At 49.5% G+C, this 22,414-nt stretch overlaps 1 protein-coding gene across 1 annotated transcript in view; it reads right to left on the bottom strand.

Moving 5' to 3' along the window:
• Window positions 1-22,414, bottom strand: part of LOC144158330 (uncharacterized) — a 102,367-nt gene that overhangs the window by 25,001 nt on the left and 54,952 nt on the right. Inside the window, exons 8-12 of the mRNA XM_077689151.1 lie at window positions 21,799-21,934; window positions 16,433-16,794; window positions 8,079-8,219; window positions 5,762-5,894; window positions 3,756-4,099 (exon numbers count right to left, since the gene is read on the bottom strand). Coding sequence (XP_077545277.1) covers window positions 3,756-4,099; window positions 5,762-5,894; window positions 8,079-8,219; window positions 16,433-16,794; window positions 21,799-21,934 — 1,116 coding nt within the window. The remainder of the gene's footprint in view (window positions 1-3,755; window positions 4,100-5,761; window positions 5,895-8,078; window positions 8,220-16,432; window positions 16,795-21,798; window positions 21,935-22,414) is intronic.

Raw genomic sequence — 22,414 nt, 5'->3', positions numbered from 1 at the left:
GCGCTACCCTTTGCTCTTAGCGACGACGTTCTGCGTGTCACCTCTTTGGGGTCTGGATGTCCTGAACGCTGTGGGGACAATTAAATGCAGAGCATTTCAGTAACTCACGATGTCACCCGCGTTGTCCCGTCGTAGTCCGCACCATCGTTGTCCGCGCCCCTCCCCCTACACTATATAAAAGAAAATACTATCCGGCGCCTGGTTTCGATCCCTCGACCCTGCGGGCGGAACGCAATGTACATGGTGCTCTACCCCCTGCGCCACAAAGCCGACACAGAATGGGACGCTACGAACGCGCCTTATTAAATGCAGAGCATTTCAGTAAGTCGCGATGTCACCCGCGTTGTCCCGCCGTAGTCCGCACCGTCGTTGTCCGCACCCCTCCCCCTACACTATATAAAAGAAAATACTATCCGGCGCCTGGTTTCGATCCCTCGACCCTGCGGGCGGAACACAATGTACCTGGTGCTCTACCCACTGCGCCACAAAGCCGACACAGAATGGGGCGCTACGAACGCGCCTTATATCGTTGACTCATTCAAATTACTGCTGACGAGCGCTCTCTCGTCAGCAGTTGCCACAAGTGCAACAACATTAACGTAACCTAAACTACTTAACGTCGTGCGCCCCCGGAAATGCTCTGCATTTGATCGTGCCCCTCGCGAGGGGGATGTTTCACTGCGTCGACATGCGAACAGTTTGCCACGCTTTAGTTTCAGTTCTTTCTTTGCTGGGGTGCCGACGAGCCGACGAGCGGCGCCACCTCCTCGCACTTCGCCGTGGGAGGATCCGCGGCGGGGGCGAGAGATGGCGCTGGCGTCTCCGCGGCCGCGTCTGCGGCCTCCACGGGCGCCGGCGCCGGCGCGGGGTCATCGCCATTCTTTAAAAGTTTAGTTCACACGCCATTTGCACCCCCCCGCGTCATTTTGCACTGAGTAGCATGTCAGTGTGTGATGTGCTCAATTTACTCAGCTCGCGTGATCGCCTCCCCGTGTGTGTGCTTATGACTGTGCTGCAATCTAATGCCCCTGCTACACTCTAGCGTCCGAATGTCATTTGAACCAAACGCCATTTGACTAAAATGCCGAGTTGTGCTGCTACATTAGGTTTTGAAATGCCATTCGGCTCAAATGACATTCGAGCCAAATGAGTACCGAGAGAGAGTCGTTTGGGATTTCAAAAGCCATTTCTAGCACTCTAGCACGCAGCGTGTTCGATCGGCAATAAAAAATAATACTTCCGTACGTAAAACAAACAAAATATTTTTGTTTGTGGAACTTTGTTCACTGTTCATTTACTTAAATGATGAAATCAACGTTGAAACTAAGCCACGACACGTTTGGGAATGGAAGAATGTGCCTTTCTTAAGTTTGTAGTTTGTACACTATCAAGCGCCAAGTCCAGGTCGCTCCACACAAGCCATGCACAAGCGCACATGCGGCACCTCGCTGACTGGTATGCTAGTAGGAAAGGAAAATCTAAGGCCACTTTAAGGCCGGAGAACAGTCAGCGAGGTCAATATAGGTACTAAGGAAATAAATTCAACTGATATTTTTACCGTACAACGTAAGACTAGAGTGAAGGAAGCACAGTTTTGCGCTTGGTGAACAAGCACAGCGGTCAGCAGCACGACCACACATCTGCGAACGCTTTTCCGTCTAAGAAATGCAATTGCTAGACCTGAGATATTGTGGAAATCTGGGGACGCTTACTGCACGAACGCTATACAACAGTCATCTACGCTGCTTGAAATGCTAAAACTAAATAAAAGTGTAAACTGGTTATACATTTTATACATTATATTTTCACCCAATTTTCTGGCTCGTGTTCACGTTCGCCTTTTACACTTCTCCGACGCATCAGTAGCTGCGTCCGCCAATTTCGCATGTACCACCGCGCCATCTAGTGGTGTTGTGGGAAAAGTAGGATGCCCCTTTTTCGCCACCGTAGCGGAGGGCGAAGGGGAACCGGGACATTCAGCAGCGCATTGGGCCAGGGAACAGCAGCATCCCCTTAAAAACCCGGGAGAAAGGCAAATAAAGCTTCGCTTTAAAATGAAAGCACATTTCGCGTTTTCCTCAAGAATAGTATGGCTCCTGAACGCCTTTTAAAAGCGACCTAGTAAGGCGTGTTTAAAAATTCACCAAAACGAATTCAATCCGCTCTTAGGTGCCTTCACTGAACTAACAAAATTTTATAACGTTGCCTTTAGATACGATTGCAAATGCACGACATATTTTTGCTGCAAGAATAGTGCCTCGAGGGGCGAATTTTGACAAAATCAGGTGGCCACGGTTAGCCGGTTTGTGAGCATCTTAACAGGCTGTGTGCGGTAAAATGAAGAAGAATGAGAACGCGTCCAGAAAACGCTCATGCTTGCAGCGTTTCTGCGCAGCTCTGCATTTCTACCTGTTTTGCTGCTTCATGATGCGTTACAAGGACAGACAACCGATTTTGTGGAGTGCATATCAAGTGGCTCATATGAAAGCCAGCGTTTTATATACTAGGTTACCCCCAAGAAACATCTAAAAAAGAAGCGAAAATAGTTTTAATTTTGCACTAAATTTCTCAAGTCGGAAAGGCGGCGCCTTGTAATGTCTAAATTGAACAGCAGCTTGCGTGTCCGAACCATTCCGTCCATTCCAACGTGTGATTCCGAAACCACATGAAGGAATAGGAAAGATTGCATAATATTGCTGTTTTAGCCTCGGAAAAGTTTTGAATACTTTTTTTCATTTAACGTGCAGTAAAAAGTGTGTCGCCTTATTGCTAACTGTAAAGGTTGCCAGCATTCCTTTTGGTGGGACACGCATCGCTGGTAGGTATAAAAATGCCGATTTCAAAACGTTCTAGGGCGCTACCAACAAAAGCATTTCGGGCTAAGTTATTTTAAGTAAAACCCTTTTATTTGTGATGAAGAAAATATACACGACAAAAATCTGTTGTCTGTCCCTTTAAGGCATTGATGTAATGACGGATGAAGCTCGCACTATACGGGCAGCCTTGATAATCAGCTCGTCAGCTTTCCCGTAAGATTTATTGCAAACCAGAAACGAAAAATAGGCGTAAAACGTAAATATTGTTTTCCTCCGTGAGTGAGAAGTGGCAAGAGCGCGAAAGTTATATTATAATTCGTCATATGAAACCTCCAAATGGTGTCAAAACTACAATATTATCTGGCTTGGGTCAGGCGAAGGTTCAACACTTTTGTCTAACTGACAGTCTTCGGGCTCGTGCCAGAAGACTATTTCGTTTCTCGCTGGGCATGTCAAGATGTAGAACTCATTGAAGAGCAACAGCAGAAAGCCTTGCTGCCACCACTGCAACCATTCGAATGCGGGTAACACGACTGGTAGGGACCTCTTGTAAGTCTTTGTAAGCTCTCTTTCGAAACAGCAGTGCGCAAAACGAGAACAACGGAGGAATGTTATTATTTTATTTATTTATTTTTAAATACTGCCGCCATCCCTTGGTGCTATGGCATGAGTGAGCATACAACACAAAGGGTTCGAACACCAATAAAACAGAGCGGCGGAATAATATAACAAAAGCACAATCACGAGGAATCAGAAATGGACACTATAAATTTCTCGAGCGGAAAGGAACGGGTGTCACGAGACAATACGTTCCAGTATTCGGCGGTTAAAGGGAAAAAACTAAGTTTGAACGTGTTAGTTGTTAGAATGTGTTAGAATCCATCGGATATTCTATCACGGATGTTTGAGAGCATCGAAGGAGCGAAATTCAGGACTTACCCCTTCGTGATACATGTAATCATCCTTCTTGCCACCTCCGCTTTCTTCTTCTTCTCCTCCGCCGCCACCGCCGCCACCTCCGTGGCCTTTTCCACCGCCTTCGCCTCCCCCGCTGGGAGGGCTGCCTGGCCTCGGAACGTTTTCCTTGAAGTGACCCATCATGTTTCCTGGTGGGTAGTAGTTGGTGACCACGAAGATTTTGTGGTTATATTTGGCTATGCCTGTCCCAATTTTTCTTGCTGTCCTCCATACGACCTGCGTGAAGTGGCCACAGGCCGGCTGCCAGGTATTTCCCCAGTGGTACATTTTGATCTCGTCGTACCAGTTGTCCACGGCCCTTTTTCCTGCGCAAGGAGCAACCGGGCAAGGGGGGGCGGGTGGATACATGAAGTTGCCGAGTTGGCAGAGGTATGCTCTAGACGAGAATGAGTAAGTTTGTCACGCGGTGTAGAGGGCAAGAAGCTGCGCATGCGCGGCACTGCTGAACTTCCTTCAAACGTGCGCAGGCGCTTCGCCGTGTGCACAACACCCAATCACGATCGCTTGAAGAACTCTGCTGTGTTTAGGCTGCTAAAAAGGTGGGCGCAACCACAGGCACACTTCAACACTTTGTTTGAAGAAAGTACAATATGAACGTGTGTCTTTATATTTTTAGGATAAGAGATACATATTTATTTGAACAGCACCGTCACTGCACTTCATGAATACGAAATCTTGTCATTTAACTGTTGTGGTGGGAACGCCATGCAATCTCTAATATCAGAGCTGCGTTTGTCTACCCTCAAGAAGATTATTTCACCTTCGTGTCTCAACACTGCGCGTGGCCTCTGTGAAGAGGCAAAGCAAACCAGTGAGGCCGTGGCCGGGGTAGAGCGGAGGCGCAAAAAGAAAGCTACGAAATGGGCGCCTAGTAGCCCCCATGCCTTGCGGCGGAATGTTGCAAAACAAGAAGTTTAGTGCAAAAAGACGGCTGCGCAATACGATGATACTTGTTGTCAACTCTGGCAGCCCGGCCACCAAGAAGAAAAAAACACCCGCATTTCCCCGAAAGGGAGCATGGGGAAGTGCGAATGCACGGGTGATGCTATGAGGGGGAGTTATGTTGAACTGTGTTGGCATTCGCCCTTTAGTTGCATTTAATACCCCCGCGTGATGAAGTGGGGATTCACACACCCCGTTAGTCTTTCTCTGGAAATATTGGTGAATTAAAGTGTATGTTCGAGGAGATCACACACACACGCAAGTAAAGTGAAACGACAGCATTCTTTATTCAGCACTTGTTGGTGTTGTCGTTGTAGTTGACGGTCATTATGACCGCCTTGTGGTCACTGAAATGTACGGTCAAGAGTTGTTGCAAGACCGCGCGTATCAGACAGTTCCTCGCAAAGGCCAGGTCGATGTAGCTGCCGTTGATGGTGGTGGGAGCCTCTAGCGGTAGGCACGTCATGGAGTGGTTGGCGAGCAAATTATTCCATCAACCACTCGCCGCCCTTTCACACGTCCACGTTAAAGTCCCCAACAACCACGACCGGGTCCGAGGGCTTTACGCGCCTGGCCACACTCTCCATCGCCGCGTCCACGTATTCGACGACGTCGTCGCGCGAGATGTTTGGCGCGAGGTAGAGTGTGACGACCACGATTCCGTCGCCCGAGTACGCGTCGGTGTAGACGGCACTGTACGGCGACTCGTCCCTGACCGGCGAGGTGGACACGGCGTGCGACACGAAGTTCGCGTAGACGTGACCGACGAGGTAGACGCCGCAGTACTCGCCCCGACTTCCGCTCCTGGCGAAGCAGCAGTCGTCGATGGGGAAGTGGGAATGCACGGGTGATGCGAAAGAATTCTTCTTGGCCTATCGCCTTAAGTGTTTATGTGGTGCGGACGGACGGACGGCGGTGGACGCGTGATTCAGGGTCGCTTAAGAAGTGCATTCGCACTTAAAACGCTGCAAAATATTTTAGGAAAGTCACACAGAAGAAGCATCGTGTGGGTGGGTCTAAATTACCATGAATGTGGTGCTCGGGGCTGCTGTTCCAGTTCATGAAGAGGTTCTCCCCATACTTCTTATTACGACTCCTGTGCTTCATTTTTCCTTGCCGAGCCAAGGAGTAGGCATATGCTTGGGCGTAGCGAGCGATCTGTAAGAAATGGATAGGAAGCAGGAAATAATTAGTTCGGTGCAACACTTGCTCTGCGCAGTCGTAGTAAACTTCCTTAGCTTGGCTGATCAGTGTGCTAAAGGTCTTGATTCTTGTGCTTCTTTTTGCCGCAAGGGCTACGCTGCAAAAGAGCGCTAAGAAAAAGGTGCGTTGCATATAACCTTAGTTTACAGCGCAAAGATTTGGGTGAAATGGGCTAATCTAGAAAATGTTCATAGGAAAAATATTTGCAAGGGTTAAGGCTTGGGCGAGTTGGTGCGTGATTACAAAAGTTGTAAGTTGTAAAAGTTGTAAGTCAGCGCTCGTGTTTGTCACCTTCTTCGTCTTGTGATTTTTGTCTGAGTTTGCGCTGTTCCCCTTTTGGAAAAATATTTATCGGACCAAAATTAGATGCAAAGCAGTTTGCAGCGTAACATTATATGGGCCTTCATTGAGGGCGCATCGGGGAGAAGGTTTATGTTGCAGAAAGAAATAGCCTTATTTTTCCCAAGAGCCCCCAGCACTATCTTCGTCACTGAGGGGCAGGCTGGGGTTACGTGCAGCGTGAATTCCTCTTCTGAAAAATCACCCTTTGGCTGTTATTGTAATTTTTGTACCAGATTTTTATTTAGCCAGGTGGTGTCGTATGTATGTCGTGCACATAACACCAAAAAACTAGCATATTGTGCCAAGAGGTTTGCGCAGCATTACGGCACGGAGTACAGAATGAGCCCCTTCACATTTGCCACAAGTTGGCCGTGGTGCTCCATTTAGAACGCATCCGTGTGTGCAATGTTTTGGCTAAATCATTAAGCGATAAAGATCGAAGATGAAAGATTCGTTTTGCGTTTATTTTGAATGCCTCCCTATGTTTGGTTATCACGGGAAGTTTGTTTTGTACTTGTGCATGCCAACTTTTCTTGCGCAGTTGACGGAGTTTTTTTAATGAATGGTTGGAGGTCGAAGTAAGGCACGAAGATAGGTTCCACGCATGACAGTTTTAGCACTCCGTATTTTTCGTTCGTTCTGTTCGTACCGTGTTGCCCTGGAACCTACTGCGCCTGCGCGCGGGCACGGCAACAAGGACACCCTCCACCGTAACAAATGCGCGGGCATGGCGAGGGCCGGCCTGTGGAACTAATCCGCCCGACCGGAATGAAAGCGCAAATGCCCAGTCGGGTCCCGGTAAACACGGTACGAACGGAACGGACGGAGCGTACGGAGTCTTATAACTCTCTACCATTACCAAAGTAAGAGCAGCTGCTTCCATGTCTGAAGCTGTTTTTTTGCTATCACGCAGTGGCCAGACACCCAGCAAACTGTTGGGGAGCACAATAAAATATGCTGACACCGTGGTGGTTAAGAGTGAGTTGAACGCTCAATGCTCACGCGGCTTCATTAGAGACAGAGGTGTTTTTACGTCAAACGCATCTGTATACAAAACCAAGCCTGGATTCCAACGGAAGGTTTTGTTCAGAGGGCAACTTTAATAACCTCGACATTTACTGGATTTTGAGGGTTGCGTTGGGCATTTCATTTGGCCAAGCACGCTCGAAGGGAGCGGTACTTGTGCGGCTGCATACCTGGAGGTGCAATAAGGTGTGACGATAAAGGGCAGTGTGAAAAATGTGACATGAGACAAGAACACGAGTAAAGTTGTGGCTAGTCAAAGTGGGGATGTTTTAACGCAGCCAATTATACGCCGAAAGAAGGCTAGGAATAGTGATACTTCTTTAAGAGGTTTGTCTTAATCTAGCTCAATGATTATGTTAGAAGAAAACTGAAAAACAGTGCTTAAGAACCTGTACATCCTAGCCGGTATCTCTCATTACACCTAATGAGTGAGTAGATCGGTGGAGTGATTTCTTAAATTTATTCATGTCCGCATAGCCAGCAAGAATTCTTGCCGGTAAGAATTATTCTGTGCGTCGCTACGCACCTGTGCGGTTCTGGAATAGCCTTAAGCTGTTATTCGAAGTAACTTGCAGGTACGCTGTAGAAAATTATATTTTGTTCCCCGCTGTTGATAGTAAAATAACGTTTACATTTATGAGCAATTTTGAAACTTCTTTTTTTGACTTGGGGTTCCCGATAATGGGTAATCGCGGACACTTCACAACACTAGGGAAGGTTGCTGACGTTTGGACTTCTCTAAACCACCGCTCCCTCCAAAACGTTTCTCACCTTCTCATCATTTTCTACAGGGGGAACACCGTGCAACTTCCTCCACTTGTTGTGGCGTCTCAAAACTTGTCTTTGTATCTTGCGCTGGGCTTTGGTGAATTCACCGTTGAAGTCATCTGGCTCGTCGTCTCCGCTGATGAGCTGCGGGTCGTGGAGAAAGAGCAGGACAAGTGAAACAAACCGCAATAAAGGTCGTTCCACATTCATAAAATGGTCACGGTTACACATCCATTCGTGGCATGAAGATAACAAAGAACAATCTTGTGCTGCACTTCAAGTTTGGAGCAATGGCTGTCGTTGCTTTAGGAGAGCACACTTGCGTCAAGGTTCCCAAGGTTTGTCGACCCAATCAATGTGGTCAGCACAAGTACTGTATAATCACAACATTTAGCCGTTGGGGTTTGTTGGAAAGATTCGCTGCTGAAGGCTTGCTAGAACGCTGCACTTTCTGTTCGCACCGCTTTTCGCACCATTTTTTATATTCCTGACAACATTTATTTCCCCACTTATCTCCACAAGGGAAAGCTGCGGATGCCTTGCAAGCGTCAAGCCTAGAAGATCGGGATTAGTTCATGTTCATGAGCTCTGCCTACAAGATGGCGCTTGATTCAGTGAGAAAGCGTGACCTGTTCGTCCGTGACATCGATGATACTATGCCGGAAGCCCAGTGTCACCAACCAATTTTGACTGCAACGCCCCGCACTGTGCCACAAAAAGCCCTACATCGCCCTACACAAAATTGTTGGTGGCCCTACGTTCCACCCTACGCTAAAAATGACTGTTTGGCGACATGAATGGCAATTTAGTTATTTTTATACGGTGTGCTGGAGTTTTTTTTAAATTTACGTTTCTGTTTGTTTTAATAATATTGTAGTTAAGCTGTATGTATTGCGGCCTGAGAGTAGAGCGTTCACAAACAAATCATCGTAAACGAACATTTCTTGTCCCCAGATTGTGTGCTGCTTTTTGAAGGGTTTCTGTAGTTATGTTGTGGCCGGTGTTTTTGGCGCTCAGACACGCACACCTTGAAGGTGTTCCAGAACGATGTTTTCGCCGGTGTCTTTCCCGTCCATCCACGCGCGAATCACCGGTCGCCCATTTATAAGTGGACGCGCGGAGGCTGGCTTGCACGCGGAGCCAGTCTTTCTGCGCTGAACGATTGAGAACCCCTCTGAAGAATGATTACAGAAGACAGCTGTAACTATTGTTGAGCCAAAAGTATCCAGAAACACATTATATGGCGATTTGTAACTCGTGACCACGTGCATGTGTGGATGTGCAGTACGTGCAGGGCAGTGTGGGCAGTACGAAATTCCAGTACAAGAACGACATGCATGTGGGAAACGTGTAATGTCCCCCTGGGCCTGTGGGGAAACAAGGCTATTTCGCCGGCTTCCACCGAAAGGGGCTGGCAGACCCTTCTTGCGTGGTGTTCACTTCTTATCGTTTGAACCAAAAGAGACAATGTCCTCTCTTGTAAGAAAATATTTTCTAACCGAAAGTTCACTGTTTTTACTGTTTTTTAATAAACGACTATTTTTAACCCAAAATGCAGTTTTGTGCATGAAAGAGCTAAGCACTTAGAAAGATTGAATGGGTGGATCTTTTACTTCGTAATGGCAATGCAGCGGCAGCGAATGCTTGAGAGGTCACAGCCGCTGGATAAAATCCTTTCGCTGGGTGAGCTTGGCTCGGTTTTTGTGCTTTACATCCACGCTAACCCCTGCTGTCTGCACTGCTCTCTCGGCACAGGGCTGTGGCGTAGCGATCGAACAAAGGAGCGAGAAAAGGCACGAAGGGCTGGCCTAGGCTTTCAGTACTCTGGTGCAGTGGCAGGTCTTTTATTAACACCACGAGGGATCTCTTCGAGTTATCGGAACCGAAATGAAAAATTCGCGGTCACCGCATTGTTGCTGTAGTGCAGAAAGCACGTCGCATTCCGAGACGGACCCTGTACGCATAACCATGCGCGAACTCAAATGTGAAACCTGCAGAGTACAGCATGTTGTTGAGCTGGTTGGTGTTGCAGTGTAAGGAGAAAAAAAAGTGCGCGTAAAGGACAGGACTGGGATGAGAGACAAACCCGTTGGTGTCTTCTCTGTCCTATCACATCTCCGTCTGTAGGGAAATGAGTGCTGACGGCTGCTAGCCGCGCTCGCACCAGTGACTGGAGCAGTGCTAGCCGAACGAATGACGCCCACCTTTATTGGTCACAATAATATATAGCAAGAATGGCATACTGCGCCTTCCACATCTCTTCCCCGACATTAGCACAGCGAAACAAAACACATCACAAGCCAAGTCTTTTCGCCGGCTTGACCCGACGCCCGAACCTTGTAACCCGCACTGCGCGTTCACTGGACTCTCCTGGTGTTGCTGTCGCCGTGGTGGGTGTTATGTTGCTCCGATCTTTTTCCTCGCCATTTTCACTTCGAGCTGGCTGCGTAGCTGGATATGAATAGGGCACTAGATGAACCCTATTACGCACGAGCACAGAGGTGGGTGTTTCCACGACGTACAAACGGGGCTTGGCAGCTGGGCTGAGAACACACGCCGTAGCCTTGACGTCTCGAACCCACACCGTATCTCCCGGCTGCGGCGGAGGAAGGATGGTCGTGGCATGACGGCGATCAAAGTCTTTCTTCTTCCGCCTTCACACATCTTAATCTTGGTGCTTGACGTCGTCCGGTGCAGGTCACTTCAGTTCCAGACTTTCCGTCATCGCGGGAAGCCTGGTTCTCAGGCTCCTTCCCATCAGCAGCTGTGCTGGGCTGTGCCCGGGGATGCCTGCTGTGTCTCTGTACAACAAGAGCGCCAGGAAAGGGTCGTCTGCTTTCGCAAACAATTCTTTGATCGTTCGCACCATCATTTCAATTTCCCCGTTTGACGGCATGTAGTTTGGACTTGACGTTAGGTGCTGGATGCCCCAGTGTTTCGCAAAAGCTGTGAAGGCATGCGATGCAAACTGAGGTCCATCATCGCTTCGCACTACTGCGGGAATGTCAAAACGAGCGAAAATGCTTTTGACTGCATCGATGACTGCACAAGAGTTCGTGCTCCGCAAGTAGATGACTTCGAGGTAGCGAGAACGATAATCGACTACTGAGTAGGTAGTCGCGTCCCTTGAAAGAAAACACGTGTATTTCTACCTCCTGCCATGGTTGCTCTGGAGTCTGGGGCACCACCATCGGCTCACTTCGTTGCGCCCGTGTGACGGCACATTGTTTACAGCGGTTGACTCTGTCTCGTTGCTGTTGCGAAAGTCCGTACACCGCACGGAATCCTGGGCTCTCAGGCGACATCGGTTAATTTCTTGGTGGCCTTCATGGGTAAGTTCAAGTGTATCCATTTGCAGTAAAGCCGGGATGACGAAGCGATTACCTTTCAGCAGTATGCCGTTGTACAGACAGAAATCTCCTCGATGACTCCAGTACTTCTTGACATGTTCGGGAAGCCAGCCTTGATGAGGCCAGGCTTGGGTGCAGTACGTGACGAGCAAGTTGCATTCACCATCCAGTTCTGGATGCCTGCGACCATCATCAATAGAGACCAGCTTCGCGTCTGTTACAGTAGAAACTTGGAGATTTGGAAACTGTTGTACGACATCCACTTGACTGATCAATGGCTTCTCCTCCAGAGCCCTCGAAAGAGTATCCGCAGATGCCAGTTGTTTGCCCGGAACGTAGTCCACGCGGAATTGGTTGCGCATGAGTTTGATGCGAAATAGTAGAATGCGCGGGGGCATCGTGTCCAAGTCGGCGTTCCCCAGTAATGTTACCAGGGGCTGGTGGTCGGTTTTTACCGTGAAGTTCATACCACGAACAGACTGGTAAAAACGGTGCACGGCCCATGCTACCGCCAGTGGCTCTTTTTCTGTTTCGCTGTTGCGATTCTGTTAGTGACTGTGACGCCAATGCTACAGCGCGTTGCTCTCCCGATGGCTGTTTCTGCAGACGAACAGTTCCCGGACCGAATGAGATTGCGTGGCAAGAGACAATGGTATTGCGAGCAGGATGGTACTTCGCAACGCACAGGTCTGAGGTGAACATTGCCTTTACCTGATTAAAGGCAGCCTCCTGAGGCGGTACCCATTGCCACGCATTTCGCTGGCCTAACAAGGCGCGAATATGGGCAGTTACCTGCGAAGGTTTGGGCAGGAAGCGACCGATATGATTGGCCATGCCGAGAAAGCGCCTGACACCGGCAATGGCGTTGGGTGCTTCCAAGTTGTGCAGTGTTTCGAGTTTTCCTTGACTTGTTCAAATACCGTTGCCGTCGATGAAAACACCCAGAAACTCCACTCGGGCCTGACTAAAGCAGCATTTTGCCTTTTCAAGCTTCACGGCGGCTTTCCTCAGCCGTTCAAGAACCTCAGCAAGTCGCTTGTCGTGCTCTTCACGGTCTTTTCCGAAGAGAGGAATATCGTCTATCATGTTGACGACATTTTGCTGTCCCTCCAAAATATGAGCCATTTCACGCTGAAAATACTCTGGTGCTGAAGTCAGTCCGATAGGGACACGGCAGAAGCAGTAGCGTCCGAATGGCGTGACAAATGTGGTATACTCTTGACATTTTTGAGACAACCACACTTGGTGAAATCCTGCTTTGGCGTCGAGTTGTGAGAAAAGTTTTGCGTCTCCAAGTTGCCCAAGTACCCATTCGACCGTTGGAAGCACGTGCCTTTTGCGGAGAACCTCTTTGTTGAGCTTCATTAGGTCCACGCATATTCGGTATTCGCCCGATGCCTTCGGTACTGCGACAAGTCATGCACACCATGGTGTCGGCTTCGTAATGCGCCTTATGACGCCTTGCTCCTGCTTTACCATCTGCTTTACCATCTGCTTTACCATCTCCTGCTCTACCATCTGGTGCAGCTCCTGCTTTACCGTGTTGTAAAGAGGGATGGGAATTCTGCGAGGTACACTGAGAGCGAATGGTTTTGCATTTGGCTTGAGTCGAATCGGGTACACCTCCCCTACTGTACCTAGCCCTTCAAAGATATCCTTGCCGGGGGCTGAGTCACTTGCACAGCAAGCTTGTTTTTCACCTCGCTCGGCGGCATTGATGAACTTAACGACACCCAATGCGAGGATAGCAGGGTAGCCCAGAAGAGGGGTAGTTTTTAAAGGCATGAAGTGCACTGGCTGCATGCAGCTGCGGTCCTTCCACTCCAATGTAGCTCTGAATTGGCCAGATACCTTCAAGGGATGGTTCCCTGGACCAGTGAAATGACCCTCCGGTTTTTCGAGTTGCGCAGGAACCCCAGGATAAGTGCTTGAAACAACAGAAACGTCTGCTCCCGAGTCGACCCTGAACTCGAGCGGGACGCCGTTCACTTGAACACGAACACACTTGGCTTTCGCCTTGCGACTTCACTGGTGTTCACGGCATGCATCTCAATAGCGTGCGACTGCCTGCTTTGTGAACGTTGTTTAGCTAAGCAAACAGCTTCAAAATGCCTTTTCTTCTTGCAAAACGTGCAAACAGATCTTTTGGTAGTGCGAAAGTCCCGTGGATGCGCATCTCGTCCGCAAAAATGACACGATCGGTGCGCGGCGGCGGGGGGCATTTCCCTTGATCCTTGCGCTTGTTTACGTGACTGCCTTGGCGATGGCCTGTGTTTTGCTGCATCAACGGAGATTGGTGCCGATAACTGGGTTTCGCGTTCCCGTTTTTCTCGTTCCGCATCTTCGTGCAGTCGCGCATGCAGGGTCGCTTTGTCAAGCGATAAGTCGGGAGTGCGGCATAGCTGTTCCGATAACCTGCTGTCCAACAAACCAACGATAAATCGATCCCGAACGAGCCTGTCCTCGACGGACGCTCAGCCGTAGTTGCATTTATTTACCATGTTTCGCAATGCGGAATAAAAAGCATCCACGCTTTCTTCTGCTTGCTGCGTCCGCTTGTGAAAACGATAACTTTCATGAACTTCATTGACAGGGTGCACGAAATACGAAGTGAACTTGCTTTTTACAACGCTGTATGCCTGAACTTCTTCGGCAGATAAGTTCAAAGATGCTACAACGCGTCGAGCCTGAGTACCCATGCAATAAAGAAGTGTTCGTACCCGGACCTCGTCCGTAGCTTGGTGCAGCCCTGTAGCGAACCCATAGTCCTCGAACTGCTCAGTGCAGGTAGACCACGCACTTGGGTTGGCGAAGTCAAAGCTCGGTGGCGGATGTAGTCCAAGTATGTATGACGGATGTAGTCCAGGTATCCCAGCAAATGCCGCCTCTGACTTGTTTGCCATCGCACAAAGCTAGCAGCGCAGTGACGACCGTACTCAGCGATCTCGCTTCTGACACCATGTAGGGAACTGAGTGCTGACGGCTGCTAGCCGCGCACGCACCAGTGACTGGAGCAGTGCTGGCCTAACGAATGACGTCCACCTTTATTGGTCACAATAATACATAGCAACAATGGCGTGTAGCGCCCTCTGTAGCGCGAAATTTTGTCTCCTTAAAATCTGCTGGTTTCGTACATGGTGTACAAGGTGAACCAAGCTGCCATTTTGGAGTTGTATTGCAATCAGCAAGTCAATAGAGGCATCAAGCGACTCTTTCACTGCAGCATGTTGTTGCGCTAGTTTGTATTGAATATTATAAGTAGGAAAACGTACACGTAGAAAAAAAGAAGGTGTGCGATTAGGCATTTTTTTTAGGTCGAGTTACGAGGTAGCAAAAAATGGAAATAATCTTGCTTCTACCTCAAAAAAATTAAAGCTGTTCCACTCAAGTGAAAGCAGTCCGAAGTGTAGAGAAGTGATCGCCAGAATGGGCTGTAGCACCGTTGTTGGCTTACTGCTTCCACCCCATGGAATTCAAATTTCCCCCCTTCGCAGTGCACGCACGCCCCCTGCCTGAAACTTCGCCAGCGGGAGTTCACTTCTCTTTGTGCTTTTTCTCCCCGCACGTGCCGGCGTTGCACTAGGACATTTTGCGTTTACTATCGTAAAAACCAACAGAATGGGCGTACTTAACTAAAGGAACGCGGGCGCTGCCGGTCAATTATGTATATTGTTTTTCAAATGTACCATAGTTTTCTTTGCGCTAAACAACTGGAGGATGTATGACAAGCGCCAGAGTTTCACGAGTTTTGAACGCTTATGACTATATAAACCGCTTGGCTTTCGAAGCCTCTGGGGTACTCCGCGAACGAACAGGATGGCGGTACGCTAGTCCGACCCAGATGCCAGACCCATGCGACAGTACGTGAAAGAGTCAATAGCTTCTTTTGTGCAGATACAGAAACTTCAGCCCTCTAAACCAGAGTGACTACCCACAATTGAAGCATTGTTGGTAATGAAAGAATATTGAAATAACCCCGCTTGCCCAAGAAGGGCTGCAGTTCGAGTGTTTGTATTGAGTACTGAGTGTACACATCATCAGTTATGTGTGTTGTGTTTGTCATCCTGTCAAAGAAGGCAACAAAGAAAAAAAAGCGAACAACAGCGTTACCCCGCCACGCCGCCTTGGTGCTATTATACTTGGGTCGACCGAGAGAGCTAGGACGACAAGGCGAGCGCCTAAAGTGCTCTGCACTTAAAATAGCATGGCCCCCGGAGGCCTTTTTAAGGGGCACCTAGTAAGGCGTGTTAAAAAAATTGACCAAATAAAAACAACCCTCTCTAGGTGCCTTCAATAAAGTATTGGTATTTATAATTTGTCGTTGAGATATTTCTGCAAATGGACAACCTATCTGAGCTGGTAGATTAACCCGCTCGGCGACAAATTTTTAAAAAGCAGCGGGTGGCTTCGATCAGCCGGTATGTAAGCGTCCTCACCAGAGACTGAAAAACTGAGAGGCATGAGTGCGCAGTACGAAAATGGTCATGCTTGCTCTCCGTTGTCCACAGGTTTGCATTTTCACCCACTGCGCAGCTCCTGACGCGTATAGGCACTATTGTACGAGCGGGTAGACCTCCGATTATACGGTGAGCCTTGAAAGCCTGGTCTACGTTTTCGCTAGCATTATTGCTAACACAAAGGAAAAGTATGCCTGGGACCGAACTGAAGGAAGAAAGGCACGATGTATTTTATAACATTAAAATTCTTTCGCTTAAGCGACATTCAGGAAAGTTTGTACAGGTTATAATTCTTTGGCTTGTGCCCTGTTCGTTTGCGGCTGCGCATAATGGCGTGTACAATTCTTGAAGAGCAACAACGGAAAATGTAGCTGAGACCACTGCAGCCATTCGAGTGTTGGTAAAATCTGGTAAAGCGACCACTGACCTCTCTGAGTGCCCACTAATTCAAGCTTAGCCCACAGCATTGCACCAAAAAGAAAAAAAAGGAGTGAGAGGTTCAATCGCTGTGGTACTTCCGAACATGGAAGGAGCAAAACTCGGGACTTACCCCACTACGATACATGTAGTCATCCTTGCGGCCGCCTCCCTCTTTTTTTTCCTTTCTATGCCCTTTGCCACCTTCTCCTTCGCCGGCACCACCTCCATGGCCTTTTCCACCGCCTTCTCCCTCTCTCTTGCTGGGAGGGCTGCCAGGCCTCGGGACATTCTTCAAGTACATATTCTCTACGTTTCCTGCTGGCGAGTAGTTGGTCACCACAAAGATTTTATTCTTATATTTGGCTACACCTGAACCAATTTTTGTGCAATCTTTCCATACGACCTGTGTGAAGTGGCCACAAGCAGGCTGGAATGTATTTCCCCACTTGTACATCTTGATCTCGTCGTACCAGCAGTTGACGGCGTTTTTTCCTGCACATGAAGCAAGCCGGGAAAAGGGGCATGGTGGGTACATTGCGTTTCAGATTTGGTGCAGGTATGCTCTAAGCGAGAATGAGTGAGTTTCACATGCGGCATAGCGGGCAACAAGTTGTGTCGGCGTGGCACGCGTGAACGTCCACCATACAGGTCCCGAAGCTTCGCGGTGTGCACAAAACCCTAGTACGTATGCACGGTTGGTGCCTTCTGGCATGTTTAGGCCGTAAAGGGTGATGACAGGGTGGACACAACTACGCGCATATTTCAAGATTTTGTTTGAAGAAGTGAGATTGTGAATGTGTACATTGGCGTTTTTAACTTGCCGTTATAATTTTGTGCAACACCATCACTGTACACCATGAATACGAAATCGTGTTGATTAACTGTTGTAATCAAGACTCCGGGGCGCCTTGCACACCGGTGCTGTATTTCTATACTCTGCCGCGGCTTTTAAATGCGAATGCATTTCTTAGCCGCGGGTTGTCTTGCGTCGTTGAGCGGCGTGCGCCTAGCAACAGCTGTGGCGCGCGCCTAGCAACCGGAGCAGGTGCGGAGTAGCGGAGGGCAAGGGGAGAGGAGGAGCGCACTCGGCGTGTGAGGGCGCTCGCATCGCGGAGCTCGGGCGGAGTAGCGGAGAGTGAGTGGAGAGGAGGAGCGCGCTCGGCGTGTGAGGGCGCTCGCATGGTGGAGCTCGGGGCGGAGAGAGAGCGCGCGCGCGGGCTGGCGCGGGTCTCTCTCTCCTCTCCGCGTTCCCCTCTCCGCTCGCTGCGCATATAAATGCAGGGAGCGCGCGCCTCTCTCCGTGACTGCTTGCCGACTGGCGCGTTGATAGCGATGGAAGTCGGTGAAGTCGAATCCCTCGCGGCAACGATACCGCAAAGAAGAATTCGGTGCACCCAATGCATTCGCATTTCCGCACGATCCCCTTCGGGGAGGTGGGGGGATTTTTTTCTTGTGCATACCTCAAGATTCGCAGCCCCCTTTGCGCAGAGGCACACACAACAAGACACGTGGTGACCTTCATAATAGTGGTTTCTTGGGCGAGTTCGTCATTCATCGTATAAGTAAGCGCGAACGGGACAAGGACAAATCAAGTGGACAGGACGCGGCGCTACTATCAACTCGTTAATTTTTACTTTGATGTTCGCTTTTATACGGGAAGATACTCAGGAAACGAAAGAAACAAAGGGGGAGGAGCACAAGCAAATACAGAAAAGTGGAGGATGGCTGTTTAAACGGGCGCGTTACAAAGGCACTTTTGCAGGCAAATTATAATGATTGGATAAAAAGTGGAGTTCTTTCTTTGTCAGTGTTACCGAAGCTGTACTAACGCATTTGTCTTTCAAAGAAACTATCTGGTAGGACTCGATGATTTCTCTTGTTAGCTGATCCTCGTGTCGAGCTGCCGTGCTGGTCTTATCAAAATGTGGCCTACAGTCACAATCTCTGCAGTGTATGCCCAGATGTCGGGTAATTGTTTTATCTACAATGTTCGTATGCTCTCCAAGCCGATAATTAAAGCAACGACATGACTGTCCGACGTACTGCGTACCACACGATAAAGGAATAGAATATACTGTGCCTTGTGAACAATTCATGAACCGGTCGCGATGCTGCCCTTCACACTTGTTTTGCTTTTTTACTTTTCCATTGACCCCTATAAGTACTTTCCACAATTTGTTGGGAGCAGAGAAGACAACGTTAACATTGACGTGTTTTCCTATTTTCTTGAGATTGTGCGAAATGCCGCGTACATACGGCACGACAGCGCACTTAAACTTTTGGCTTTCTTTCTCCCCAGGTTCCACGTCTGGCCTTTTTCCTAAAATGTTTAGCATTTCATCGACGACCGACACCAGAAGGAATGAAGGGCACCCGGCAGACCATCGCGCGTGTATCCATCGCGCGTGACCATCGAGAAAAGAAAGTAGCGACACCATTATCCAGGAACGATAGTTCTGTTATTGCATCTACACTGCAAAAAGTGACCGTCACTTTGAGGGCCAAGTGACCATGATTTTAAGTGCGAATGCACTTCTTAAGCGAGCCTGAATCTTCCGCCGCCGTCGTCCGCATAGCAACAGCTGCGGGTGCGCGCGCTCCTCGTCTTCCCTAGCAACGGGGGGAGATGGGCGCGCGCTACTCTCCTCCTCCTCTCTCCGCTCAGTGACTGCGGGTGTTGGGCGCCTCCTCTCCACTTCGGGCGGGAGAGCTCTCGCTCGCGTAGCGGGCGCTGCGCATTCCGCCGCGTGAGGGCGCTCGTGTAGCCCTCGCCGTAACGGCGGGCGCTACTCTTTCCTCCTCTCTCCGCTCAGTGACGGCGGGTGTTGGGCGCCTCCTCTCCACTTCGGGCGGGAGAGCTCCCGCTCGCGTAGCGGGCGCTCCGCATTCCGACGCGTGTGGGCGCTCGTGTAGCGGCCGCGTGGCGCGGGAGGGTATTAGTCGAGCGCGCGCCGTCGTCGAGAGCGGTCGCTGGTCCTGCATCTCGATAACGATGATGGCGGACCGGGCAACGGTACCAGCAATAACGAGTGAAATATCTTTCTTTGTAGTTGTGTGCGTGTGTGTAATCTCTCGACTACTCATTAGGATCGCGATATCCACCGTAATCGCGCATTCAACAACCGTGCATTCGCACTTACACACTCTCCCACACGGGGAAGTGCGAGGGAATTTTTTTTACACGCAGTCGACGTAAATGGCGAAGACTACTCTTTTGCCGTCAATTAAACGGAAGGGGGATAGATACAAGTAGCAAAAGGAAACACACTGATTTTTGTAATACAGCATTTTGATTGGATGCCACAGGCGGCCCCAGGCGGGTGTCGCCAGTGGGGTCTATTCTTTTTTTCTCTTATTTGACACCGGCTTGTCGAAGAATGTTTTCTTTGTAGGGGACCCTAAAGGAGACACCACCGCCGCCTTGCCCGGGTGAGTGGAGACCTTTCCAGGGACGCTGCCTTTGTCTTCTTCCACCGCGCAGCCGTCGACACGATCGGTGGTGGGTGGTGGAGGAGGGAAGAGGCATTTTAGGGACAAAGTACCATAGGACCTCGCTTTGTCCATGGCTTGTCCCTTGGCGGCCGTGTACACAGTGTTGAGCATGCGCGAAGAGCATTGGATTGGATTGGATTTGAATTGGATGGAATTAAATTGAATTGTATCGGATCGGATGCAATTGAAATTGTATATACTGTACACACGCGTTGTCACCCATTTACATGCGAAAGTGGGCAATGCCAAGGGTGATTTACGGTAAGAACAATCCCCAGTGCCTATCCAATCGTCATGATTCACTTCGTGGAGATGCGTGCATTTTTTGTTTTGCCGCCCTGAAAACGAAGTCTTAACGTATATTTTCTGTACGACCACTGAATTCCGTCGCGTGCGGCTTCCACTGGAGGTTCTGTTGAACTTAATCAAGCAGTGCAAAGGTCGCGCACAATGCACGCGAAGCTGCGCTAAAACAGACCGAAAACAACCGTCGCTAAAGCAGACGACAAAGCCATACCGCCGACGCCGCCCCTGGCGAGCAGGCACTTTCGCGCGAGGAAAGCTGGGTAAATTCGCCGCACCATCTACAGTGTTCTACGTGAGTGAAACCCTCCGCCCCTCAATTCTCCCCTCTCGCCTCCGCATCCACCGCGTTGGGAATTTGTTGTCCCTCCCGCCACGAAAGAACCCTTGCCTGGTAGAGAGGTAGAAAGCTGTGCTTTAAAAAGAACAGAGCTTCCACTCGTGCTGTTCCAGGCAAAGCAATAATCGAAACAGAAAGGCGTGCTAGAAAACTCCGCTAGGCGAAGAGGAGAGGGGGAAGCTAAAGCGAGGCGGAGGGAAGGAATAGCTGCGCGAAGTGTGATGAGGGGGAGGAGTGGCACGCGACGAATTACGATGTCCAGTGGCCGTAGCGCAGTGAGGGAGAGGGAGAGGTGAGTGTGAGTGCACGGCGCGCTACAGCTGTCGGGGAGAGGAGCTTTGTGGTATGGGATTGGCTGAGCTTGGCCACTTCGTGACGCGGCGGTGTTCTCGTGGCAGAAAGGCGTTGTGGGGGGCGCCGGCGTCAGTATCTGGTGTACTATCGTGATAAGTTTAAACTTAGCTGGGCGAAAGGTGCGCCAACAGCGCTGCTGTTTCATAAGTCTTCGCAAAGTTAAGTCGCAAATGCTGGCCCAGTTTTTTAGATTGATTCTGTTCCTCGTGGCGTCAATCTTACCGTCAACAAAAGCCAACATCAGCAAGCGCGTTGAGCGCTTCCCTAGTGACGGCGCATAACTCTGCACCCTTCCAAAAAAAGGGTGCCGAGACGAGTATAAGGAAGAGAGTAAGGGGCAAGCTCCGCCAAGGTCGAGCCAGCGCATCGTGCAGCTCCACAGTGAAAACTATTAATGGATGGATTAATTGGGGGGTTTCACGCTCCGACGCAACGCGGGCAATGATGCGCGCCGTAGTGTAGGGCTCCGGAATAATTTCAACCACGTGGGGGTCTTCAACGTGCGCCTAAAACTCTTACACATGGGCGTTTTTGCTTTTCACCTCCATCAGACAACCGGCCGCCACGGCCGAGAGTCGAATCCGCGTCCCCGCGCTCAGAAGCACATAGGCTTTCTCACTGAGCTACCGCGGTAGGTCCCGCAATAGGGGTGCGGAGAAAAGGATAGGGGCAGAAAGTAAGGGCACGGGCCATGAAAACAAACTTTGCTCGTGCCTTTCGCCTAAATTCTGCGTCACGCCTATGTCGTTGTAAAACAGTTTCGCTTTCATTTACCTTCAGAGGTTCTAATGTCTCCACTTTTTTAACTACAGCTTTTTTTTTTCAATTGCTTGCTGTGTAATCGCGGAACAAGTTGTTCAGCTTAATGGGGCGACTGAGCACGAAGGTGGGGCCCCATTGTTTGAACGCTGCTTGCCCAACGACTATGAAGAAAAATGTTATTGCTGCAAAAAATTTGAAAAGAGACCATGCAAATAGAAAAAAGCATCTGGACAGCCACGCATTACCAGTGACGGAAAGGGAATCGTGGTCCGTGCCGTAGGAAGACCAGATGTTCTCCCCGTACTTCCTATTACGACTCCTGTGCCTCATTTTTCCTAGCCGCGCCAAGGCGTAGGCATATGCTTGAGCGTAGCGAGAGATCTGTAAGAAAAGGATAGGAAGCAGGAAGTAATCAGTTCGGTGCAACACTTGCTCTGCGCAGTCGTAGTCCAGTCCCTTAGCTTGGCTGATCAGTGTGCCTGAGTTCTTGATTCTTGTTCTTGTTATTGCCGCAAGGGCTACACTGCCAAACAGCTCAAAGAAAAAGTGTGCTGCGTATAAAATCAATTAAAAGCGGAAATATTTGGTTGAAGTTGGCTAATAGAAAAAGATCTGTATAGGGGCAATTATTGTATGCCTAAAATGGGATGTAAAGCATTTTTCAGCGGAACATAACATCTGGGCATTCAAACAGGGTTTCTCGGGGAGAAGGTCTATGGCTTGGAAAGAAAACGAAGATTCGTACTTTCACGGAAGAGCCCTCAGCACTGTCTTCGTCACTGAGCGGCATGCTGGGGTACGTGCAGTATGAAATCCGCTTCCGAAAAATCACCCTCAGACAGTTTAAAATTCTTTAGCTGA

This window comes from Haemaphysalis longicornis, unplaced genomic scaffold, assembly GCF_048455015.1.
Source record: "Haemaphysalis longicornis isolate Haplotype H1 unplaced genomic scaffold, Haemaphysalis longicornis Haplotype H1 scaffold_10, whole genome shotgun sequence".
NCBI classification, from domain to species: Eukaryota; Metazoa; Arthropoda; class Arachnida; order Ixodida; family Ixodidae; genus Haemaphysalis; species Haemaphysalis longicornis.
This window is presented reverse-complemented; position numbering and strand designations above follow the sequence as displayed.